Genomic DNA, 26,585 nt, shown 5'->3' with positions numbered 1-26,585 from the left:
AGTACATCTCATTTAACCAGACTTAGCGATCACGATATATTGATCGGTGCTTGTTAAATGTCAACAGATCTATTACTCACTATACGTAAAGAAGACTGCCTTTGTGTGCAGGGTGAGTATTGACCGGCTATTTATAGGTTATGAGGTGAGTGGATGCAATACATTATTGACATTATTATTAGTTGAAGTTTGTCGAGCACTTTGTTTGAAGTCAACATGAATCTCATTTACTTCCACAATGAAAAAAAAAATATAGATATATATATATATATATATATATTCACATTTGTAATAAACAGGGTAAAGGTTATGTGCATTTGGCATGCTCTCCAAAACGGGAGGAGTCCGAGCTCAGAATTTTGGCCCCTCAGTTTAGGACAGAAATAGTTTTAAATGAAGAGATCGGGTGATGGAGGGACGCTGGAAAACAGGAACAGAGTTATGTCTGCTGTGTACAGTATATATACAGTACACATTTTATCTTGTTAATTGGGTTGAGTACTGGTTTTGCTCCTTTCGTGTTCATTAGATTATCTGAGCATGCTTCTCCCGAACTTTGTTAATAAAACATCATTACTATATTTAATTCAGTTAACACAGGGGCAGGGCTAGGGTTGGCCACCCCACTCACAACAGCTGCTTCTGTCTCTTTTTTCTTGACAAGGATTGTTTATTTAGATACAGAAAATCTTTACCACCACATCAAATAGGAGACTTTTCAGATGCGCACTCCACTTCAACAGTGAACTGTGGTCAGATGAGATTTTTTCAGGCCATATGTCAGTAATAACAAATTTCCTGTACTCTCAGCCAATACACTGTGCTTGTACAGCGTGCTGTGCAATTGCACTCACAAATGCGACAGCACGCACTTTGAGAAAATACAATGTGTGTCAGATCCATGTCAAGTTCAGCAGCAGTAGCTCTTAAAGTAATATCAGCCAAACAAACCCAATAAACCACTATATGTATAATATGTATATGTATGTATATGCATTAAACATGCATTAAAAAAGTTAAAGGGGTTGTTGACTGCTTTATTTTTAGGCTTGATTGCATTTATGGGGTGCAGTGTAACATTTTCAAAAACAAAAAAACGCCTTATTTTTCATATATTTGAACGGCCTGTTGACTTTCTGTTTCTATGATACCACTTCCTCCTAAATACACGGTTGGCTCAGATTGGTTAGTTGGCCCAGTGTATTATGCATTAACTGCATATTGCACATTGTCTGGAAACGTCATGCTTCTTACCATTACAGGCATTAATAAGGGCAATTTCAATTTCATGTTGACTTCAAATGTATGTTCTACTGAAACCACACAGCATCAACATCCTGAGAGCAGAATATGGTGACAGAAACCAGAGGAATGTAGTCCTTGTTGTCATTTTCGCTCTCTCCCATGGAGTTGCAGATTTTGCTCTGCGACCGGCTCATGAAGCCCCTGGCGGCTTTCTTCAGGAGACGTGTCCTGCTCAGGCTCAGCTTGCTGGAGGCAAAAAGAAACAACACCTTTTACTCACTGTCGTCTTTAAATGCACAGACACTTCTAAAGTTCTTTTTCTTGGTTAAATTTGCCCCTTCGCCCCGTCGCACTGCCCCTTTAATTTGCAGGGTGTGACATCCCTGAAAGCGCCACTCCTCATGTTTTGGTCATTAGTTCAGCTGACATTTCAAATGACAACGAGAGGTAAAACTGTGAGAGAGATTCCAGACACAAAAGGGAAGTGTTTATTTTGGTGTCTGGAGTACCATCTATCTTTTGTTTTAAATTTTGTTTTTATGCACTTATATATATATAGTGATTTGAATGGTATTAGGATATAATCCAGGCCGAATTTGAACCAATTAGTTCTCAAAGATTAATACATTACGTAAACTATTTATTTAGATGTTTTAAAACCATTGGTGCATGTCATAATTAATATTCACAGCAGTCTTTAATATTTATGAGCTAAGTCTATAGTATTCAGTGATACAGTATTCACCCCGCAGTTAATTTGCCCTCTGCATATGATGTCAGTGTTAATTAAAACTGAAACTGAGTGGTTGTGACTAACATCCTTTAATTTTCACACTTCTTTGGGCTGGAGTATCCTTCAATTCATGCTCAAGAAGTTTAGACTAATTTTTTTTTAAATGAAAATGTTAATAGCAAAACCTTTGACATCAAGAGAGCAAACACTTGCCAGAAGATAATTGTCACACTGATTCATTTAATTGTAGCAAAACATTATGTACTTCAAAACATAAAAACAAAATGATTTCAAAATAGCCTAAATACCTGCGCAAATATGTCGTATTGTCAGTCTACACATCTCCTGTCTTATATTTTTTAAATGACTAATGAATGCCTGTCTTGTCTTCTCTGAGAGTTGAACTCATTACATGCACCCAACAGACTACCAAAAGCAATAAAAATGCAAATTCGACTCATGATTTAAAACAATGGCACATGAGCGATGCAAACTGCTAAATTATTCATCTGTGTTCTGTGAATTACAGTGTTTTTAATAGTGTAACTTGATTTGTGGATGTTGTTCGCTCTTTCACCCATCTCGTTCCCTCTGTCTACACCCACCTGGCGGAGAAAAGGCTCTCGACTGATCTCTGCGAGTGGTCGGAGGTCACCGATGAACTCCTTTGAGAGGCTGAAAGAGAAAGCAAGTTGGATTCTGATGATCACTATAGCACACACACACACTCACACAAACAAATACACTGCACTCCAAGTCAAAAAGCACTCAATAATCTATAGGTCAAATCTAATTAATCTATTCAGCAGCTACAAACTTAAGTGATTAACACTGCTGTGTTTGCTTGACATTCTTGAACACCTGCAAGACTATAAAAACAGAAATAACCAAGTGATGCATACAGTCAGAGAAAAGTACCTTCAGAAGAACTACATCGGTCCCAGCTGGAGGATGAGGGTGTTTTGCAGGGGGGTTGGGATGAATCGTCTGTGTATATAGAGCAAAAAGAGCATTTTAGGGTGCAGACACAAGTCCTTTTGACATCGGTTTGGAATGAAAGCTGTTATCTGAACTAGCATTAAGGAATCACATCCAAGTTGGTAAATGGGTCTGAGCTTATGATCAACCAACCTTTCATCTAATTGATATTGTATTGTCAGAATACTCTGACAACACATATATTTTTGTTTTCAAGTTTTGTGGGTGTTTTTGGTTCAGTTTTATGAGGTTACTGGACCTCTGGTGAAGATTTGATCGTTTGTCAGTGAGGACTGTACACAAAATACTATGTAAAACTGTTCAAAACTCCACAAAATCATATACATATTTTACTGTAGGCCAAGTTATCCCAAATGTAGGTTTTTGAGTATTTTTGTGATATTTAACCAGAGGCACTATCAATGAACTGCTTGGGTCCCAACTGTCATTGCCACCAGTGCATTCAGTAGACCAAAGCATTGGATCTCACTTCTTGTTTGGCATCCTCACCATCAAATATGTTAATGCATTAAGCAGTTTCATATATCAGACATCTTTAGTTTCAAGATTGTCTGACTCAGAGTCTAATTGTAAAATATGTGAAGGTTGACCAGTTGGTGGCACTAGAGAGTTTAAAATTGGGTGTGATCAAAGTTGATACTCTCCTCAATATATGTGCCAAATTTTATCACTTTTTACCAATTTTTTCTAGGGATTGCCATAGACTCACACCCAAAAGAAATGAAAGAATAAAGAATAAAATCAAACCAAGCTTTAGTCTCATTCATGCAATATAAAAAGTATTTAATGATCCATCAATTTTTTCCTCAACACTTGTAAACAAGCCAATTGTCAGTACTTTGTCATCAATCTTACTGTAACATAACGCTGCATCATCTTGCCCAGGCAAACCTCCCGATTGCGAGCGACCCAGACCCACAGAGTAAGCACGGTTCTTCCTGCTGCTGGAACGAGAACTGCAGTGCGAACTTCGTTTATGATGCTCCCCTGGAGATAAACAAATGCACAAGGAGTCATTACAATAATCTAATTGTGTGCTTAAGCCCGGAGCAACTGCTTCGTCTGTTCCCCTGCTCTCCTCCCTGTTTTTTTCTTCGTGAGAAGAGTGTATTTGATGTAATAATTGCAACTGCCAGACCTTGTGAGCTCAGGTGAATTAGAAGAATGACCTACCGGGATGGCTGTACTCAATGCAGGTGGGTAAATATTCATTGCTGTCCAGATCGATAGGAACAAACGCTGTGTATTTGCTCAAGATGTTGCAGGCTTTGCTTGTGTGGATGGCATAAAGCTGGTACCTTCTCCCAGAACCTACAAGAAATGGCATAGAGGGGTTTGATCAGATATTAAAGCAAGTTGGATGTTTTCATATTTGGTAATTGACCTTACCATGCTCAATCTCACACTCTTTATCCGCCATGTGTTCAAAGTCTTGAATAATGGAGCTTCCCGCCAGGTGATGGAAGGTTTCGTTCCACAGGTCCTCGTGAACTTTCTCCTCCCGCTCTCGGCCTTTCAGGTAAGGCTGGATGTCAAAGGCCACCTCCCATCTCATGGGCTTCCCGCTCAGCAGTCCTGATATGACCACTTTGCAATCTCCCTTTCCGTGACTGGCCTTGAATTCTGGTGCGTGAGGATCCTGGGGCGTTTCGACTTCGCAAAGCTGATGCGCGTAACCATCTGTTCGAAAAAGGCACAGAAGGTAAACATAATATCCAGAGTATTAACAGATGCTTTTCCTGCTGAAAACATCAGAGACCAGTTGGCTGAGTGTATAATGACAAGTTAGAACTGCAAAAATTTGATATTTTTAAAATCAACTAGTGGTTGGGTTGCTTAAAGGAACCATGTATTACTAAAGTACAACAGATTTTGTTGAGATGCCATTTTAGGATATGCTTTAAAAACAGCTAGAGGAGGATGAAAAGCCTTAAATGGATAGTTCACCCAAAAATTTTAATTCCGCATTACCCTCATGTCATTCCAAACCCGTAAAACCTTTGTTTATCTTCGGAACACAGATGAACAAAGTTCTTACAGTGAGGTTTGGAATGACATGAGGTTGTGTGATTAATGTTTTTAAAAATTAGTTTTGAAATTGCTTTAAACTTGACACGCTGTCTTAAAAATGCAACTCTCGTGGTGCTGAAAAAGAGTGAGATGTCTGAATCTGAGAACATGTACAGTAGCTGTTTAATATGGTAACTGACAGGCAATTAGGTTTAATATCCGTTTTATTGCACAAAACTATAAGCTGATAGTCGCCATAAAAACCGAGATCTACGGATTATGAATAATGACAGGAAAATTGCTCACAGCAGGCGATTTAAAGTCTGACAGTCTTGAAATTTATTGTTGAATACTGTGGATTGGTTACATAAGCTGTGTTTTGATGGCGGTGCTTTCAAAGTTATAAATTGAGAGACATTATAGTACATTAAACACCAGTATTAAATCAATAACATCTAAAACTCATCTAAAATCATTTAGAAATGCATTGGCCACTCATATCATCTTACAGTACAGTACTGTTGAAAAGACTGGGGTCAGCATGATTTTTATTTTTTTATATATTTATTCAATAATGACACATTAAATTGATAAAAAATTACAGTTAAGTAATTTATAATGTCACAAAATATTTCAAATAAATGCTGTTCTTTTGAACTTTGTATTCATCAAATTACCCTGGAAATGACCCCTGGTGTTTCTTGAGCATCAGATCAGCAAATTAGAGTGATTTCTGAAGGATCGTGTGACACTGAAGAAAGACTGGAGTAATGATGCTGAAAATTCAGCTTTGCAACACAGAAATAAATTACATTTTAAAATATATTAAAAACCAAAAAACAGGTATTTTAAAAAGTAACAACATTTCACAAAATTTTACTGTATTTTTTAATCAAATAAATGCAGGCTCAGTGAGAAAATATTTTTCAAAAACATTTGAACTATTTTAAGATATCTATGAATTATCTTGCCCACATTTTTTGACCATTGAACTTCTTAGATTTTTCCATGGGCTTTCCAGTCGAATTCCAAAATGTAAAAACTCCAATCTAAAAATTGTTTTATAGAGATTTCTGTAAAAGTTCATGCATATACCAGGTTTGATTGGCCAGCTATCCAGTGCATTGTGATTGGCCGAACACCTCAAGTCTATGATGAAAATGTTACACCCCTTACCATACTGTGATGCCGTGTCCCGGTGTTACGAGACAAAACCAATAAAACCCATTACAAATTAGGCATTTGTTGCATCCAGTGGGGACATAATTACTGATTATAATGACTCATACAGTCGTTTTACACGTTGCATTGCGTATCATGCCACGTAAACATAAAACATGTCTGCATTTGTGATCGGAGAAATGACAAACAACAAGCTCTACTCTACACTTCTCAAAACTTGCATTTGAATCGTTAGCGGCAAATTCTTTAAATATGTAAACGTACTTACAGGCTGTGAGTCAGAAGCGCCAACTTGCAAAGTTGGAATTGCCTCACTTTATTGAAACAGCCTTTGTGCACAGACAACATTCTAGGCTACTCTACCAGGATCAGGAAACAGTCCTCCATAAAATGCGTTGCACACATCTGAATATTTGGGTTGAACTGTTTTGGAACAGTGTTGTAACTACAACTTAACCACTGATTTCTAGTTGTGTCCTCTTTTGGAAGGCCAAGCAAAGTAGTTTTGCTTTCACAATGAAACACACAGCGTCTCAGCGACATGGCGGCAACAGCAGCAACAATACTACAGCAAGATTCAAAGTTATGCATTCTTAACTTGCGTGAATATTTGGGCGGCGTTATGCACACAGTGACATAGACGTTAAAACGAGCCATTATAGAAGGGCATGGACGAGTCTTAACTTTTATAAAAAATATATCTTTGGGTTTGAGACTTTAGTCTTTGTAACTTTAGGGATCTTATCTATTCACAAACAGCTTGTAATACTCCAAAGAGAAAGGAAAAGTTGAAATTGCACCATATGACCCCTTTAAACTTTTATACTTAGTGTGTAAATGTCAGAAAACCTTGTGGAGTTTTTACTCCTCACAACGCTCAACAAAGATTGATATCTAGCTGATGAAAAATGTTTAGAGCAGTAAGAAATCAGAAAAAAAAAACATATTCACTACTGAATTTAATTTTTTTTATATATATAAAAAGATTTTACACACTACTACTGGTTAACAGATTCAGGAGTAGTTTCTCAGTCAGCGCTTAGTGTATAACATTAAGTGCCTCTAAGCCCACACTGTGCAGCTGATTATGGGTGTTTAAATTACAGTGTTAAAAGCCAGCTTAACTCTGAGACCAAGCAGCGCTAAAATTATGCATCAGAAATTGATGTCTTTTTTCTCCTATTTGAGGACTGTAGTGAAAGACCAACCTGCATCACCGGTGCTGCCTAAAGAAGGGCTGTCAGTTGAACAGTGATCAGTTGAAGACCTGGAGCCATCTTCCACGACTGGGCCGGGATGGGTCTGATCCACCTTAGACTCCCCCTGGAGACCCTCTGGTTGCTGCGCTTGAGGTTTGTGAGCAGTTATGGGACGTCCTCTTGAGGAAGTGGCACACAGGCTGGCCAACTGTGGCTGATAGAGAAACGAGCAACAGTTCATTAGCCATTTTGCTCAATCTGCAATGCCACTGTACTTAAATTATACAGTCCAAATGGCACATTTGATGTAGGCATTTTATTAAAAATACAGTTAAACAGTAGTACTTTGAAATATTACTGTAATTTTAAAGTTTACTATTTCAATATATTTTAAAATGTAGTATATTTTAAAATAAATCATTATTTCAGTCTACAGTGTCACGAGATTTTCCAGAAATAATAAAAAAATTAAATTAAAGAAAGAAAGAAAATAAGATTATTCCAAACTTTTGGTTAGTAGTTAATATTTTGAAACATTACTGAATACATATATATTTAAAAATAATTACATTAATTAATATATATATATATATGAAAAATACAAATGAAATATTATAAATAAAACAAATAAAATAATAATTAACCTACAAATTAATAATATTATTCATATATTATATTATATTATTATATTAATATTATTATTGTATCTTATACAATTTAACTCATACGATATGAAGCACATTTTTAGACAACCTGACAAAATCTTTTACCCATCAATCTATGGACATGGCATTAGGACAGTTATAAATGTTCATTGCTTGTTTCCTGAACTTAAGAAAAAAACAGTTCCACAATAATGGCACTAATGCTAACAAGTCTGAATGGGTTTCTATGCCTGAACATATCATACAGGTTTCCTATTGTACTTTTCAGCATGAAAGCAACATGAATTGACATCCAATTTATTCCACCTCATGTAGAGGGAGTTTATGAACACAATGATTCTTTGAGTTGGTGTAACCATGCCAGCTCCTACAGCCATGGCTCTCTGTTCACTTATGGCAATTTGGTTAATGAAAAATTGATTCATGCTGAAGAGCTAATAAGGACCATTTAAGTCATTATTGCATGCATTGAGGGGAAATCAAGGACTCTTGTTATGGCCATAGCTAATCTGTAATATTTCTTACTCCCTATTTGATAAGACTTCCACGGCCAATTGCTAGCAGTGCCAAGTGTCACTCAGACTATTGATATCTTCCCTCCTTTCAAAGCGTGTGACATTGGAAATTTTATTGTGGCCATCAAGGGTTTTGTCACAGTTGTCAGAACTAATTGTGCCCTGGACGACGAACACAAGTGTCTGGATGTCCAATAATGTCAGCAATGCGGAAGTATCCCTGAACTCATTGAATTCAAGAAACAATGTCATGAAATAGGAGTGATAAATACAGGATGTGTCATTATTTTTTCAGCCAGCATGCTGAGGAATGAACAGTTACTCAAAAAATTAATTTAAAAAATCATATTAAATTAAATTTAAATAATAAACATTTTTAATAAATATTTTTAGATTATTATTTAAAAATTTACATTTTTAAATAATAGTGTTTGGATACTAAATAATAATATTTTATTAATTTATTATATTTTGAAGACCAGTTTACTAACAGACAACTAGCATGAAAACATTGCTTATTTATTAATATTTCAATTAAATAAATCACTTTCACTGACTTTTACATTAAATGTTCCCTTCTGATAGAATGAGAAGCCATCTTCAAGAATCGGCTAAAAACACATCTCTTCCATCTTTATTTGACCCTCTAACTCTAGCACTCTCTATTCTAATTATATTCTTTACAAAAAAAAAAAACAAAAAAAAAACTTGCCCCTTTTATACTGGCACTCTATTCATTTACTAACTGCTTGTTTAAAAAAAAAAAACACTACCACTATCTTCTCTATTCTTTTTGTATTCTATGTTTTCTTTTTTATTTATTATAAAATTTACAAAAAGTTAAAAAGGCCTCTAACACTATCTTGCTCTATTATTTTTCTATTCTATCCGTTTTATTTTTATTTATTAGATAATTAAAAAAATATACAACTTTGCTATGTGTACTGAGTTAAGCTAACTGAGACTTGTAATAGCACTTATATCTCATTGCTCTTTTGTTGATTTTGTTTGCTTCCATTGTCCTCATTTGTAAGTCGCTTTGGATAAAAGTGTCTACTAAATGACTAAATCTAAATAAACACTTAATTGTTTAAATGATTAAATATGTTATTATTAGGATTGGGAATTTACTGTGTTAATTAGATTAATTAATTACGCATTAAAAATAACGCGTTAAAATTACACATAACACATTTAACGCACTTGCCCTGCCCCAGACCTATGTGGGTCATCTAACATTTCCGACAGTTGACTGATGACAAATATGAGGAAGGACAACAACTCACTGCATGATGGAGCCTAGAGAATGTAGTTAGAATTACCCTAAAAATCAAGATATGGGGCAAAAATGCCCACGTTTGAGTTTTTGTCTTATATTTACATCATATGGTTAAGCAATATCACATTAGCAATAATTGCAATATCACACGAGTGCAAATGTGATACTGATCTTATACAAGAATATCATCCACAAATCAGAACTCACCCTCATGGTCCAAAACAGTATATGTAATAATGTTTTGTTGTTGAATCAAACAGGATATTTCTTGCTGAAGCTTCTTTTGGTATTTTATTGTTTGTTTGATGCTTTACACAACAATGACTTTAAATTATCTTTTGGGAGTAATTTCTCAGCCAGATTTGATGTGCGATTAATTTGTGATTAATCAGATTCATTGGTCGCCACATTATGTAATTAATTAGATTAATTTTAAACGCTTACCAGCCTTAATTATTACATACGTTTTATATATATATATATATATATATATATATATTATAATATCAATATTATTGGTTTGAATAAACCCAATTAAACTCACGCTATATTTTATAACTCAAGCACATTGTAGGTAACCTGACAAAAATATTACAGCCAAAAATGTTGAACAATGCAATAACTAAACAGAGAGCTAGAAATGTACTGTAGTCTATTAGGAAAGCTGCCATACAGTAAGCATACAAGCATCCTTAAGTCTCCTCAGGAGGCCTGTTGAGAATGGAGAGGGTTTTCCTCTGCCATTCAGCTCAACTGTCATGCATGAAATGAGTAAGGCCATCATTATCAGTCACAAAGGATGCCCACCTCTCCGGTGTGGTCTTGATTACATCCTAATGTCTCTAGGTCAGGGATATTTTTGGCCTCATTATTTCAACAACTGCGCATGAGTGCGCATCACAAAAGTGTCCGAAAACATATTTCCTATATATACATTCTTCCATTGCTTAATTGTCAAGGGAACCGTAATTCATCTTCCGCTGGCTGTGCAAACTAAATTCTATTTATGTGGATGTGACGGTAAGAAGATTTAATTACATTCTCATCACAGAGATCAGAAATGAGTTCAAATAACCCTTTGCAACAAACAGATGAATCCATGCAGCTTTTCTCATATCATAGCAGATGCTTGGGCTATAGCAGATGGCATGGCGAAGGCTGCCTACAGATTTTTTCTCTGAAGAAAACAACTACTTCCTAAATAGAAGCCGTCAGCTTTGTGTCAACACACACATGCACAAAGGGGATTACAGATACAAATGTTTACTGATTATTTCCAAGTTTTGTTTATTGCTTACTCAGGATATGTATTGTAAGATATTATCATTCATAAAAAAAGACACATTATGTTTATGAATCACCATTGAACAAGTCAATTCTGCAAGGTTTTCTCTTTTGTATGTGGTATTGGGTAATTAATTATAGTGAAGTGCTTTGTCCTAAATGATTCTCTCTCTTTTATATTTGAAAATCTGATTCATTGTAGTAAATCAGTTAATGCTGAACAGTTTTCTCATATGGTACTGGAAAATCTGATTCATTTTAGTGAACTGGTGCATCCTAAATGATTTTTTGTCTCACAATGTGGGAAAATTATTAAGAACAGTTCTCTCTCCTATATGTCTTATTGGTAAATCCAATTCATTCTAGTGAATCAGTTCATCTTTAATGGTTCTTTGTCTTTCATACTAGATGTTGTATTGGGAAATCTGATTCATTCAAATGAGTCGGTTCATCTTAAACAGTTCTCTCACTTTCATGCTGTATATAGAGTTGGGAAATTTGATTCTTTCTGTTACGGGATGCAGACAGAAGCCAAATGCAAGACAGCCAGGTTAGAACAAAAAATTAATTTATTTGAACAAAGAGACAAAAACTATATTGCACTCACTTCACTGGCATCCAAAAACACAGCTAAGAACACCATCAACTACAACAAACCAACAGAGGGCAGAAAACACAAGGGGAATAATAAGTAGTGCAGGCAATGAGGACACACAGGTGGGACAATTGAACCAATTAACAGATAACAAGGTGGGCGGGGTTAACAAAGTCAGGAGAGCAGACAGCACCAACAAAAACAATGACAAGCCATGTGCTCACCAACAGACCTAGGGGTGCCCTCTGGTGGCCGTCCAGGGCACACCAACTGATGACCGTGACAGACCCTCCCCCCCTTTAAAGAGTGGATTCCAGACGCTCCACAGTCCAAGACAGAAAACCAAAAGTCCAGCAGGGTAGTGGACTGGAGGAGGACCAGGGGGAAGGATGGTGGGCCAGGCCCGTGTGGCAGAAGAGGGCCTGGAGCCAGAGGTAGACCAGGAAACACTGGCAGAGCAATAATCCAGGGTGGAGTGTAAGCCCACCAAGGCGGAGCTTGCGGAGCTAAAGTCCTCCAGGGGTGAGCTGAAGCCCTCCACAGCCGCTCAGAGAAGGCTGAAGTCCTCCATGCTGGTGCAGAAGACCACCACAGCAGAGCAGGCATGACGAAAGATCCCCATGGTGGAGCAGATGACCACCACATTGGTGGTGCAGAATGGGTTCGAGCTGGCTCTGGAACAGACTCGTGGACTGGAGTGGCTTTTTGAGTGAACACTGAGGGCTCCCGGACTAAAGCAGGCTCTCGAAGGCTCCCGAACTAGAGTGGACTTTGAAGTCTCCTGGACTAGAGAGGATTCTTGAGTGGATTCTGAGGGCTCCCATATTGGACTGGGTTCCTGAGTGAACTCTGAGAGCTTCTGGACTGGAACAGGCTCTGGAGTGGATTCTGAGGGCTCCTGGATTAAAGCGGTGTAACGATATCACCCTTCATATTCATCCGGAAGAAGGAGGCGGGAACCGGCGGACAATCAAAAACATTTTAATAACAAAACAAACACAAAACAGCGCACCAGCCCCTCACGGACGACTGGTGCGCATAAAATAAAAACCAGAACACAACTAAAAGCCCAGGCCTGGTCCTCTCTCGTCCTTCACTGTCGTCGCTCCAGTTTTATATCCTTCCATCTCCTCCATGGGCCTCGAGACCGGTGGGACGAACAGGTGTAGTTCATCTCCAATCACTCCCCCGGCCTCGCTCCCATGTCCCTCGGCCCCGCCCCACTCGTCACATACCCCCATCGCCCCTCGCAGGCCGGGGGGTACTCCCGAGACTGCGCTCTACTCCCCCCCCCCCCCTCCCTCCGGGGGGGCCGCTCCCGGGGACCTGCGGGAACCTGGGGGTAGGACAGGCGAGGCGAGAGAAAAGGAGATGGAAGGAGGAGCGACAGAGACGAGAGAGGGGAGAGAGGAAAAAAAAAAAAAAAAAAATTCCGGTTCCCAGACGCACCGCTGCTCGGCCCTCCACCAGCTGGGTGATCTCCTCCGCGGTGCCTGGCGGTGGCACTGGACGGCCCTCGGCGGACGGCACGACACTCCTCCGCCGCCCGGTGGACGGCGACGGCTCCTCCGGTTTTGGGCAGCCGGCAGGAGTCCCCCGTTCCCTGCTCCTCCCCGTTCCGGCGGAGGCAGCAGGCTCCGGCCACCTGGCGAACGGCGCCGACTCCTCCGCTCCCTCACGGACGGCAGCCGTCTCTCCACATCGTGGGCGGCCGGTAGCGAGCTCGCCCGTCCCCGGCAACTCGCTCCAGTCCACCGCCTCGAGCGTCCATGGCGGCACACTCCTCGCCAGCTCGATGGCACCGCGGATTCCCCACAGCGGCGAGGGATCTTCAGCAGCGCGTCCCTCCTTCTCCCGGGCTTCGGCACCACTGTAACGATATCAACCTTCATATTCATCCGGAAGAAGGAGGCGGGAACCGGCGGACAATCAAAACATTTTAATAACAAAATAAACACAAAACAGCGCACCAGCCCCTCACGGACGACTGGTGCGCATAAAATAAAAACCAAAACACAACTAAAAGCCCAGGCCTGGTCCTCTCTCGTCCTTCACTGTCGTCGCTCCAGTTTTATATCCTTCCATCTCCTCCATGGGCCTCGAGACCGGTGGGACGAACAGGTGTAGTTCATCTCCAATCACTCCCCCGGCCTCGCTCCCATGTCCCTCGGCCCCGCCCCCCACTCGTCACAAGCGGGTTCCTGAGTGGACTCTGGGGCAAGCTCCCAGAAAGCCGGAGCCAACTCCTAAGTGAACCATGCTCGCAGAACAGCCTTACAGTTAAAGGCAAAGACAGCCTTCTTGACGATGGCAGCAACAGTGAAATCAGGCAGCTCTGTAGCGGCCTCCATGGCCAAGACAAGGAGAGTGGGCTGCTCGGTGATGACCTTCGTGGCAGCAGAAGAGAGAGTGGGCTGCTCTGTGGTCAACTGTTCAGGAGTGGGGAGCTCAGGGACCTCCTGAGGCAGGTTATTCAGGACTACTGCAGTCGGGTCCTCCAGGACTACTGGACTAGTTAACACCATAGAGATGCTAGCAGACTCCACCATCCTCAGCGGTGGATTTGCTAAATTGGAAACCAGCCTCATTAGCCTTGGGCCCACCTTGTGAAGAGGACTGGAAAGGCAGACATGAAGGCCATGATGGGACGAGACTCAGGAGTGGTGGCCATGACTGGACAAGTCTCAGGTGTGGCGGCCATGTCACGACAAGACTCTAGAGTGGCATCCATCCTGTGAAGAGGCTCCGAACTGGCGGCCATGTCAGGACGAGACTCTGGAATTACCAAACATGGCAACAGAGTAGGAACTCTCCTCCTCCTCCTCGGAAGAACAGGGAGAGAAACCAACTCCTCCTGCAGCAGTTGTCTCTCCATTTGTTGACAACAGTTGTAGACCACTTCCCAGTAAGTCCAGATTTCTAAATCCCCCAGCTCCTCCTAATCAAAAGGTTCATCCAGGCCAGACAGGAAGCAGCGGATGATGGTATCATCCGAAAAACCCAACCTCTTGACAGCATCAAGGAGATCTTGACCAAAAATCCCAAAAGTACCATTGTACTGGTGGCATAACTGCTGTCTTCTTGCTAGGGGTAGGTCTTGGGAGGTTGGGAGGTTGCTTCCTGCAGGAGCGGAGCTGGGAACAAAAATATCCCCATACCTGATGTGATTAAGAGGGTTAATAAAGGCCGGAGAGCACATGGTGCCAAGAAAAACAATGACAAGCCATATGCTCACCAACAGACATGGGGTGCCCCCTGGTGGCCATCCAGGGCACACCAGCTGATGACCGTGACACTTTCTAGTGAATCAGTTCATTCTGAATGGTCCTATTCCATATGTAGCTCAGGAAAGTCTGATTCATTCCAGTCAAATTGTTTGTTTAGAAGAGTCATTTTAATTAACTGATTCACAAAAATGATTCACTGATGTTTTTGAGTTATGTTTTCAGTGTTCATTAGAACAAACCCCACACTGCAAACATCAGCTATAATTAAATCAGGTAGTATAATAATCTATATAGCTCCAATGTACTTACAGTAGTTATTTTTGTTTGTAGCTTGCAATGTACTGTAGTTTAACAACTTCAAATTGTTAAAATTTCAATGCAGTCTGAAGCCCAAAATAGGTTCTCTAATGCTAATGGCGACTGACAATTTTCAGACACATTTTGCAATGCATTGATGCACAAAATCCTACATTGCAAAAAGCTTCTGAATTCACATACTTGTGTAGCACGTTTCGAAGTCTTATGGTTTAGCATTTACCAACCTGGTAGTCCGTTTTCCACTGATTTCCGTGGTCAGGATGTGTCTGTCCTATGAGTTCCTGGACTTTTGCTCTTCTAAGGGGGTTTTTGCCCACCACTGAGCTGGGGTCACTGGGGGTGTAGGCCTTCTTCATGGGGTTGTAATCTACAATCTGATTGGTGCTGTAAGCACGTCTACGTGGAGAGGTGGCTATGTCACTTCCTGTGTAAAAAAAGAAAAGAAAAGAAAAGAATTAGTCTCATTTTCTTTTTAGTTTTCTCTCAATTTATTTTATTGCTTGCTGACTTCATGAAGAAACCTCTCTTTCATCAGGAGACATCAGGAATAGTTCATCCTAAAATAAAAATTCTGTATCTCATTGTCATTTTGTAAGTCGCTTTGGATAAAAGCATCTGCTAAATGAATAAATGTAAATTTAAATGTAAATGTATCTTGTATGGACTACTTTTTAAATACGTTTACCCCGTATAGAGCTGTACTTTACCCATAATGTCTTGCTCCGTGACGACAGGACTGCTCTCAGACATGGTCTCCTGGCAACTGTCAAACAGCGAGCCAACTTGACCGACTTGACCGTCAGAGGACACCTTCCCAGCATCCTCCTCTTGAGAGTGATAGAACACTGAACTGGCTGACTCGTTGGAACGCATCATACTGTACCGCAGCCGTTTTTCCTGTTACAGCCGAAAAAAAGAGAGCTTTTTGTCTCCAAAATCTATATGTGCATTAACTAAAATGTATAATAATTATTATACTTATTAAAAACATATATTTCCATACAGTACATATGATATTATAATATTTCAAAATGTAGTATTTTTGGATAATGACTGTAAATAAAAAATAAAAAAATTCTTAATAATTCTCAAATAGTAGTAGTAGTATAAAAATATAGTATAATGATTACAGATTAAGCATTGTAGTGTTTTTAGTAAAAATAAAAATATATATGTGTGTTTTCTGTCAAATGATTAATCATGATTAATTGCATCCAAAATAAAAGTTTTTGTTTACATAACATATGTATGTGTACTGTATATATATATATATATATATATATATATATATATATATATATATATATATGACATTGTAATACAACAAAATAAAATATTTTTCAAATAAAGACAATATTATGTAAAAATAATAATTTGTACATATTTGATGAAATTAAAGTAATTAGTAAATGTGAAAACAGCAAATATAATAATAATATTTTTTGTTGTTATTAAACAGTAGTATAGAAATGTTGTTTAATAATTCCAGATTAATCATTGTTGTTTTTATTTTATATTATATGAAAATACTGCAATATTTTCAAATAACAGCAATATTATCTAAATAATATTAATAATACAACAACAAAATTACATATACATAACTAATAATTAATACACTGTAATACAATATATTTCAAATAATAAAAATATCTTCTAAATAATAATAATAATAAGTGTATTGTCAGGTGGTCTTGGTTTTAGCAAAGTGCACGAAGAAGAAGTGGAGATAAAGGAATCTTTTAATGAACTTAAACACACGTAGACCATTTAAATATAACATCAATCCAAGACAAAGATGGTAAAGAAACTGAGGGCTTATACAGGGCAGGCAACTAAAGAGCAAACGAGATGATTAACAAACGCAGGTGGAAACTAATGAATGATAATTAACTTATGAAAAGACCAGGAAACTAACCAAACGGGCAAAATGGAACTAAACAGAAACCAACATGTGACATTTATATTTGATGTAATATTAAAATGCAATAAATTAAAATCACAATAATATTAATTAGCATTTTTATTGTTGTTAATATAAAAAGTAGTATAAAATAGTATAATAATTTCAGATTAACTACTGTAGTTTTTATTTGATATTATATGAAATAAGGTTCAAATAACATTATCTACCTAAATAATATTAATCATACAACAAAACAACTACATATAACTAATAATTAATAAATGTATCAAATAGATTATTACATATTTATAAAAAATAATACATTATTATTATTATTATTATTAACAAAATACAGTATATTTAATAATAACATTATCTAAATAATACTAATGCTATTATAACACTACTACTGACTGTAATAATTATTCATATTAATATTATTGTATATAAATAATATAAAAATACAGTATAATAATTGTAGATGGATGGATGGATGGATGACTTACTGATTTGGGGTTGGAGTGATATCTGGAGGTGTCACAGACCACGCTGTATCCAATCAGCCGGTCCCCAGGGAACAAACAGGTCATCCCCACTGGAGAGAGCAGGATCTCCTTTGTCTCAGGATACAGCCACTCAATGGAGATGTCAGTCAGTACTGATGTCATGGACTTCTTCAGCGACTTAATCATCTGCCAAAGACACAAATAACTGCAAGGTCAAACACCATCTAGTGCTTTAGTCAAGAAAGCACAGTCTATAGAAATAAAACAGGCAAACTATAATGATGCTAGTGTTAAACACCAGGAAGAAAAGGCATGTCAGCTATGATTATTATCCTAACGCATGTTTGATTAAACAAAACCAGTTGTTAATTGCTAATATATGTGGACACTTCACAATTTACTTGGCTGCTGTAATTGCTCTTCAGTGACATTCAAAATAGCAGGCAGTTGCGCTGGAAGATAAACATGTCAGAGGAAATGAGGACCTTGGGCTGCAGTCGTTCTCCTTCTGCCAGGAACTCAGCTGTGCCTCTGGAAACAGCGGCCAGTCCTAAAACCAGCCTTCTGCATGCACCCTGGCCTATCCCGAATGTGTAACACCTGCCATGATGCAAACACACACACAGAGACACGACAGGTGTGGTGAGTCAGTGAAAACATCAGAAGAGCGTTACAATGAAGAAACTGCACCTCTATTGGATGATGCTCTCCCAGACTTTTTTGCTTTATTAATTCTGGGATTGGCAAGCATGCGGTCATAAAGACAGGAAGGAACATATTCATATTGTTTATTTGAATAATAAGCATCAAATCTTCTTCTGCAACTAACATAGATTGTGCAACCTAGAGAGCCGGCTTCATGTCTGCCGCCTACATAGGCAGCTGCCTTCTAAGGAAGCATCCATAATGCAACAGACTTATTAGGAATGCTCTAGATAGACTGCAATGGCATACTGCACACAAAAATTATTGCAAATAGACCAACAAACCAACTTATTTTAAGAGGACTGATTCCAATACTGTTTCACTTTAGAATGTTGCTAAGCTAGCAACAGAATATTACAGCACTGTATAAAATACATGAATAAAAAAAAACTAAAATACCACATCGACATTATTGGGTACAACAGTCCATTTTTCATCAGCCTTTGTTTTTTGTAATCACTTTTTCATAAGGAACTATACACAAGTAAAGATATAATAAATATATATCAATGAAACTAAAAGACTACACACTAGAATTAGGTACAATAGTGCATATATATATACATACATACACACACACACACACACACACACACACACACACCCACACACACGTTCAATTTTTGATGTCGTTGAATTCTGCGATGTGCTCTGTGTCAGTAAAATGTCACCACTAATGTTAATTTCAGGTATGAAGATACACTGTTTTACTATAGTGCCTATGATGTCTCAAGGTAGGCAGCTCCCCATAGGTTTTGGAACCAAGCTGATATATTGAAGCCATATTTGAAATATCTACAATCGCTAGATTTGAGCTTTAATACACAGTATCTGAAGGCAAACAGTAGTAATTGCAAACTAGTGACCTTCAGTGTAGGCAGCAACATCTGCGGCTCACCGCGTGTAAGATATGAGAGAACAGGGAACACATCTGTCCATTTACTAAAGTGTGGATGGGCAATCAGATGAGTTTGTTGAGAAACATTCTTCCCTAACAAGCAAAGAACGCTGAGTCATGTCCTCACAGCAGAGAAACGGAGTGCAGCAAGACACATTTGTGATTATTCTAGATCGTCTGTGGAGGGCAAGTGCTGTTTAAGGCAGTAAATTACACCACAGCTTCACTTCCCAGCCATCGTGTGTCTATTGTACTGCAGGAACGGCTGTTAAAACCCACAGGTTCCTCCATTCATTTGAAAGAATGCTATTGTAGCATCCGTTCTAGGAGGACGGGGAAGAAAAGAAGTGCTTCTCTGAGGTGAATGTCTCAGCAGGTGATAAATGGACTGGAGGTGGGAGATGGAAGTCTCTCGGAAGCAGCGGAGTGCGGAAACAAAGCCTGCGAAACCCAGCCACATTATGGCTAGTGTGGATCTAAAAGGATTAGACGGAGAGACATCAATTTACTGTTGCTAGCGGCTGCGCTGATCTGATTATGATCTTATTACCTGAATAGTTCTGCAGCTCTGTATCCTTGAACCTATGATATTAAAGGATTACTTCACCCCAAAAAATTCTGATTTGAATTATGAGTCATTTAATCAGCAAAACCTTATGTGGAAAATAAAATAAGATATTTTAAAGACTATCCAAGCTGCTCTTTTACACATAAATGAAAACATATTGTGATCAGAAGCTGGTTTGCACTAAAAAGGCACCATATATGATGTATGATTCCAGCACGATATTCCAAGTCATGATAGTGAATGCTATTCAGTATGATCTATTATTATCTATTTAGCATATTCAGCAGAGTTAGCTCATGCAAAAATTATTATTCTGCCATCATTCACTCAGTGACTTTATTTTTCTGCACACATAAGATATTCTGTGGTTCAAACAACATTGGACTCCATTGAGTTTTATTAGAAGAAAATACTTCAACTTTATATAGTATAAATTGTCTTTCCAGGTACATTTATGTTCTCAGTATGTTTTTGAGAGTAATTATTAATCTATCCAAAACCATTGTAATTGCGTCACGGTCAGTGCTGTTTTTGTCATCTAACTACAGCTAGTAAAAGTTGCTTTCATAAATTGATATAAAGCTGAAAAAAATAAACATTAGATGCAAAACTTATACTATACAAACATCTGAAATTATCCTGAAATAAAACATGTTTAAGTACAATTACCATGACTGAAATGAATAACTAAAGCTAAATAGAATAAAAATAAAAACGAATAAAAATCTGAAACTTTGACTAAAATTTAAATGAAAAAAAGAAAACTAAAAAAATTAATTATATATACTAAATACATTTACATTACATTTACATTTATTCATTTAGCAGATGCTTTTATCCAAATCGACTTACAAATGAGGACAGTGGAAGCAATCAAAAACAACAAAAAGAGCAATGATATATAAGTGCTATAACAAGTTTCAGTTAGCTTAACACAGTACAAGTAGCAAGGGCTTTTAAATAATATAATAAATAAAAAGAAAACAGATAGAATAGAAAAATAATAGAGCAAGCTAGTGTTAGAGGTATATATATATATATATATATATATATATATATATATATATATATATACAACCCGAATTCCGGAAAAGTTGGGACGTTTTTTAAATTTTAATAAAATGAAAACTAAAGGAATTTCAAATCACATGAGCCAATATTTTATTCACAATAGAACATAGATAACGTAGCAAATGTTTAAACTGAGAAATTTTATACTTTTATCCACTTAATTAGCTCATTTAAAATTTAATGCCTGCTACAGGTCTCAAAAAAGTTGGCACGGGGGCAACAAATAGCTAAAAAAGCAAGCAGTTTTGAAAAGATTCAGCTGGGAGAACATCTAGTGATTAATTAAGTTAATTGATATCAGGTCTGTAACATGATTAGCTATAAAAGCTTTGTCTTAGAGAAGCAGAGTCTCTCAGAAGTAAAGATGGGCAGAGGCTCTCCAATCTGTGAAAGACTGCGTAAAAAAAATGTGGAAAACTTTAAAAACAATGTTCCTCAACGTCAAATTGCAAAGGCTTTGCAAATCTCATCATCTACAGTTCATAACATCATCAAAAGATTCAGAGAAACTGGAGAAATCTCTGTGCGTAAGGGACAAGGCCGGAGACCTTTATTGGATGCCCGTGGTCTTCGGGCTCTCAGACGACACTGCATCACTCATCGGCATGATTGTGTCAATGACATTACTAAATGGGCCCAGGAATACTTTCAGAAACCACTGTCGGTAAACACAATCCGCCGTGCCATCAGCAGATGCCAACTAAAGCTCTATCATGCAAAAAGGAAGCCATATGTGAACATGGTCCAGAAGCGCCGTCGTGTCCTGTGGGCCAAGGCTCATTTAAAATGGACTATTTCAAAGTGGAATAGTGTTTTATGGTCAGACAAGTCCAAATTTGACATTCTTGTTGGAAATCACGGACGCCGTGTCCTCTGGGCTAAAGAGGAGGGAGACCTTCCAGCATGTTATCAGCGTTCAGTTCAAAAGCCAGCATCTCTGATGGTATGGGGGTGCATAAGTGCATACGGTATGGGCAGCTTGCATGTTTTGGAAGGCTCTGTGAATGCTGAAAGGTATATAAAGGTTTTAGAGCAACATATGCTTCCCTCCAAACAACGTCTATTTCAGGGAAGGCCTTGTTTATTTCAGCAGGACAATGCAAAACCACATACTGCAGCTATAACAACAGCATGGCTTCGTCGTAGAAGAGTCCGGGTGCTAACCTGGCCTGCCTGCAGTCCAGATCTTTCACCTATAGAGAACATTTGGCGCATCATTAAATGAAAAATACGTCAAAGACGACCACGAGCTCTTCAGCAGCTGGAAATCTATATAAGGCAAGAATGGGACCAAATTCCAACAGCAAAACTCCAGCAACTCATAGCCTCAATGCCCAGACTTCTTCAAACTGTTTTGAAAAGAAAAGGAGATGCTACACCATGGTAAACATGCCCCGTCCCAACTATTTTGAGACCTGTAGCAGAAATCAAAATTGAAATGAGCTCATTTTGTGCATAAAATTGTAAACTTTCTCAGTTTAAACATTTGCTATGTTATCTATGTTCTATTGTGAATAAAATATTGGCTCATGTGATTTGAAAGTCTTTTAGTTTTCATTTTATTAAAATTTAAAAAACGTCCCAACTTTTCCGGAATTCGGGTTGTATATATATATATATATATATATACTACAATAGAATATAAATAAACACTGTTCCCAATTAGCTAAATTATTATAACTCAATCAAACTGTTGTCAGAACAAGTATTTACATTTCTAATAAGAACAAATATGGTCAAACCTGTGATGTGTTTTGATGAGCCACATTTGAGAATATTAACTTTTGATTGAACTGTTTCCTTAAATGTAAAAGGTTTTCTTTATTTTTATTATTACTTTTTAATAAACATTCTGCCAGACTCAGAGATGGCTTCCAAACTCTTCAGTGAATGCTTCATGCTGTTCAGTAAAAAAAATAAAATGAGCAAGATCTTGAGTTGATGAACGTCCTAAAAACCCACCAAAAATTCAGATTAATACATTAGCACAACCTTTTAATTACACAGTACAATCGTATTTGATGGACTCGGATGCATAGCAAGGCACTAGCAACACCAAGGTAATGGTTCAATTCCCAGGGAGTGCATGAACTGATAAAATCTACACCTTAAATGCGATGTAACTTGCTTTGGAAAAAAGCATCTGATAAATGCACGAATGGGAATGTGCAAGCTCTGACCTGGTGAACCTGGCGTGGCTGCGGAGCAGCTCAATAACTTTCCCCGTGTTACTGACGGCTCCATCGGTCAGGAGGAAGAGCAGGCGAGGATGACCTCTCTGCATGGGCTGCTGCAGGATCCAGTTGAGAGGTGTCAGTATGTTTGTGCCGCCCATGTCAGCCCGGATCTTCTTCACATGCTCACAAGCCAACGCCAAGCTCTCCTGTGAAATAAAGGAGGTTTGTTATAGCAAACTATAAAAAACTAAATTTCTTCTGCAAAAAAAATATTCAGTTAATCAGTATTTTTATCTAACATGGTATTTGAGTTTATTTTTCTTTTCCAAATGGCAGAATTTTTTTATTGATTTTTTTTTTAAGCATGAAGTCACTACATTTTTCTACATTTTCAGTAAATGCTGGAAAATAACACAAATATACTGGGAAAGAAAATATTGTTTTTGCAGTGCACTGATTAAGGAGTATTTATATAAATTATAAAATCAGTATGAAACTCTACTAGACGTTCATTATATAAAACCAGAGCTTTTCCACTGGATCCTGGCAGAAAAACACGCACATTGATCCTCTGGACAGTAACTGCTGATCTAATGAGGGCAGTGAGTGTAGGTCCCTGCGGGTGACTAACCTCATCATAGCTCTGGCTGGTGGCAAACAGCGTTTTGAACTTGGATCCGAAGCCCACTATGTTGAATAAGCATGCTGGAAAAAGACTTTTCAGAATCACAACCATTGCATCCTGTGAATGCACACAAGAGGAAGAGATCAACATGAATTATTCTGCATTACTCATAAAACAATATGTATATTATTTCAATTATATGTATTACTATCAAATGTATATACTGTATATACACACTGCATTTTTCATTATTGCTGAGAACCAGTAACAACTCATAATAATTATTAGATATTTAAAAAAAATTATATATAATTTTATACAAATATTTTTAAATGTCATTATTTGTGTTTGGTTTAATAAACATGTTTTTAGTATTATTTTGATATATTACAACATTTGTTATATAAATATATGTAATGTACTTGTGTTTTTATAGGTTTTTTTATAGGTTCTTAAATATAATTTACACCGAGTTTACATCTTTCATTGCATTTGACTTGCTCATAGTGATTTAATAACATACTTTCATTAACAGAGATTATAGTCATTTGCCATTGCTTCTGTAAAGCGACTCTAATTACAGGGTTAAGTACTGTAACTATTACAGACACTGAGGGTGACCTGTTTCCCCAAATGTTTAGACCGGTGGTCGATTGCCAGTGGCATTTCAGCTGTGTCACTCTTGCTTGGATTGAACCAACAATCTTTGTTAGCAGACCTGAAGCCATTAGGCAACTGTGTAGCATCGCTCACTGAATGCCACAATTATACCTGTCAGACATCCGTATTGTCTCATCTAAATAGAGATATAATTTATCATGCTGCTTCTCGACAGACTGACGGCAGGTACAGAGGTGAGTAATTAGCATGAGGTTATAATTAAGTTTGTAAATATGAATTAGATTATTAAAGAAGAGTTCTAGCATTTAAACAGTTTTTTACAATGATATGGTCTGTTAACATTTTGAATTAAATGAAATAATAATGAAACATGTCTACCTTCGGCAAACGCTTCCTCACAAATTCAAAAAGTACTTGACACACAGTGAGAAATTATACTTGGTTCTTACCAAAAATGGCCTTGAAAATTGTATTGATTTATTTTCATGCGGTTACAAAAATAGTGTCTTTCAAGCTTCAAAAAGGCACAAAAAGATGCATGAAGTATAATATTGTAAATGTTTTGGAATCCTACGACAGCTTTGTGTGAGAAATTATTCACTGAAAATGTTTTCATATGTTTGCCAGTATTTCATAGTTTGTATGTAAAATAGAAGGATCGAACTTATCATTTAAAGTTTAAAATGCTTAAATCCATGTTATGTTAAAATAATGCTGATTGAAGGGCATGGGAGGGGTGGACAAGCTTGATCAGCTAATCAGCATTTACAGGATCGATATCAAGTCTCGCAAATGGCCACTGCGCATGATTACTCATGCTTTTGATGTTGCTGTAGTGAACAGCTGGCTTGAGTTTCGCAGGGGACAATGAATACAAAGGAACTCAGCCACAGAAAATCATGGATCTCCTTGAATTCAAAATGAATGTGGCCAAATTGCTTGTGCGTTCTGGGAAGCCACAGGGTTAAAAAAACGAGGGAGGCCAAGCAATTCTAATGCAACAAAAGAGAGGGACAAAGGAATGCCGGCCAGTTCTTGAAGTCAAAAAAGATATGGTGGACCACCTGCCAAATTATCATACAAAAAAAAGAAGCAACAAGATGCAAATTGGAAGGTTGTTCTGGGAAAACACACGTCTTCTGTGATAAGTGCAAGGTGCACTACTGCTTTGTGTCACAGAAAAATGGTTTCAAAGATGCACACAGGAAATGACTCTGATGTGACTTGATTTATTCCTAGGTTCATTTTGTTATGAATAAACAAATGTGCAATCTATAAAGCAAAAACCTTACAATTAAAGTTTAAATGTTATAATGTTCAAGTGCTTGATAAAAAAAAGAAAGATGCACACAGAAAAATGACTCTAAAATGACCATATTGATTGATTTTAAGATATTTCGTTTGTTACAAACAATATGCAATGCAATCGGTAAAACAAAAACCTCAAAATTAAGGTTGAAATGTTATACTGAAATGTTATTCAAGTTTTTGACCTTGAGAAGAAGCTTAAAGTATACTGCAGACCAACAATTTTTATGTTTATTATTGTATTTCATAATGGTACATTTTTGTGAAGTACCCCTGTTTTGACCTGACGTCCATTGAAATGGACAAAAAAAATTACAATTAAAGAGTATTGAAATTTGTAATATTTATATTCGGTCTCATTAATAGAAGCCTCATTTTGTAAAAGTACAAAATGTACTTTTATATTTTTCAGAAACTTTAAACATAATTCAGGTCTGAAGGGGTTAAAGTTTTTCCCTTGAGTCATGAGTCATTATTGATTGATTGCTTGTGGATTATTGTGATGTTTTTATCAGCTGTTTGGACTCTTATTCTGACGGCACCCATTCACTGCAGAGGATCCATTGGTGAGCAAGTGATGCTAACTTTCTTCAAATCTGTTCAGATAAAGAAACTGGATGACCTGAGGTTAAATACATTTTAAGCAAATTTTCATTTTTGCAAAATACATATCAGAAATGACCAGCATACTTCTTCAAATTTCTTCTTTAGTGTCACATGAAAGAAATAAAGTCACATGAGGGTAGGTAAAATGTTCACTTCTGGATGAACGATTCCTTTTAGTGTTATTAGATGCATCTATTGTTGTCCTCCTCCAGCCCAGGAGAGATCACGCTGGATATATGACATTTCAGCATGGAACAAGTCTTCTTGAGGGTCAAGGATATTCAGGGAAGGATATTACCGCTAGACTGACCTGAGCCTTTACATTACAGCAGTTTGGTGTCTG

The 26,585-nt window shown here is 37.6% G+C and overlaps 1 protein-coding gene across 1 annotated transcript in view; it reads right to left on the bottom strand.

The window, feature by feature from the left end:
• Positions 1 to 26,585, bottom strand: part of vwa5b1 (von Willebrand factor A domain containing 5B1) — a 48,597-nt gene that overhangs the window by 1,224 nt on the left and 20,788 nt on the right. Inside the window, exons 9-21 of the mRNA XM_059528310.1 lie at positions 23,714 to 23,824; positions 23,086 to 23,288; positions 18,149 to 18,263; positions 17,664 to 17,849; positions 15,959 to 16,148; positions 15,476 to 15,675; positions 7,378 to 7,582; positions 4,367 to 4,657; positions 4,151 to 4,288; positions 3,833 to 3,964; positions 2,897 to 2,965; positions 2,584 to 2,653; positions 1,365 to 1,491 (exon numbers count right to left, since the gene is read on the bottom strand). Coding sequence (XP_059384293.1) covers positions 1,365 to 1,491; positions 2,584 to 2,653; positions 2,897 to 2,965; positions 3,833 to 3,964; positions 4,151 to 4,288; positions 4,367 to 4,657; positions 7,378 to 7,582; positions 15,476 to 15,675; positions 15,959 to 16,148; positions 17,664 to 17,849; positions 18,149 to 18,263; positions 23,086 to 23,288; positions 23,714 to 23,824 — 2,037 coding nt within the window. The remainder of the gene's footprint in view (positions 1 to 1,364; positions 1,492 to 2,583; positions 2,654 to 2,896; positions 2,966 to 3,832; positions 3,965 to 4,150; positions 4,289 to 4,366; positions 4,658 to 7,377; positions 7,583 to 15,475; positions 15,676 to 15,958; positions 16,149 to 17,663; positions 17,850 to 18,148; positions 18,264 to 23,085; positions 23,289 to 23,713; positions 23,825 to 26,585) is intronic.

Source organism: Carassius carassius, chromosome 37, assembly GCF_963082965.1.
Source record: "Carassius carassius chromosome 37, fCarCar2.1, whole genome shotgun sequence".
Classification (NCBI taxonomy): Eukaryota; Metazoa; Chordata; class Actinopteri; order Cypriniformes; family Cyprinidae; genus Carassius; species Carassius carassius.
This window is presented reverse-complemented; position numbering and strand designations above follow the sequence as displayed.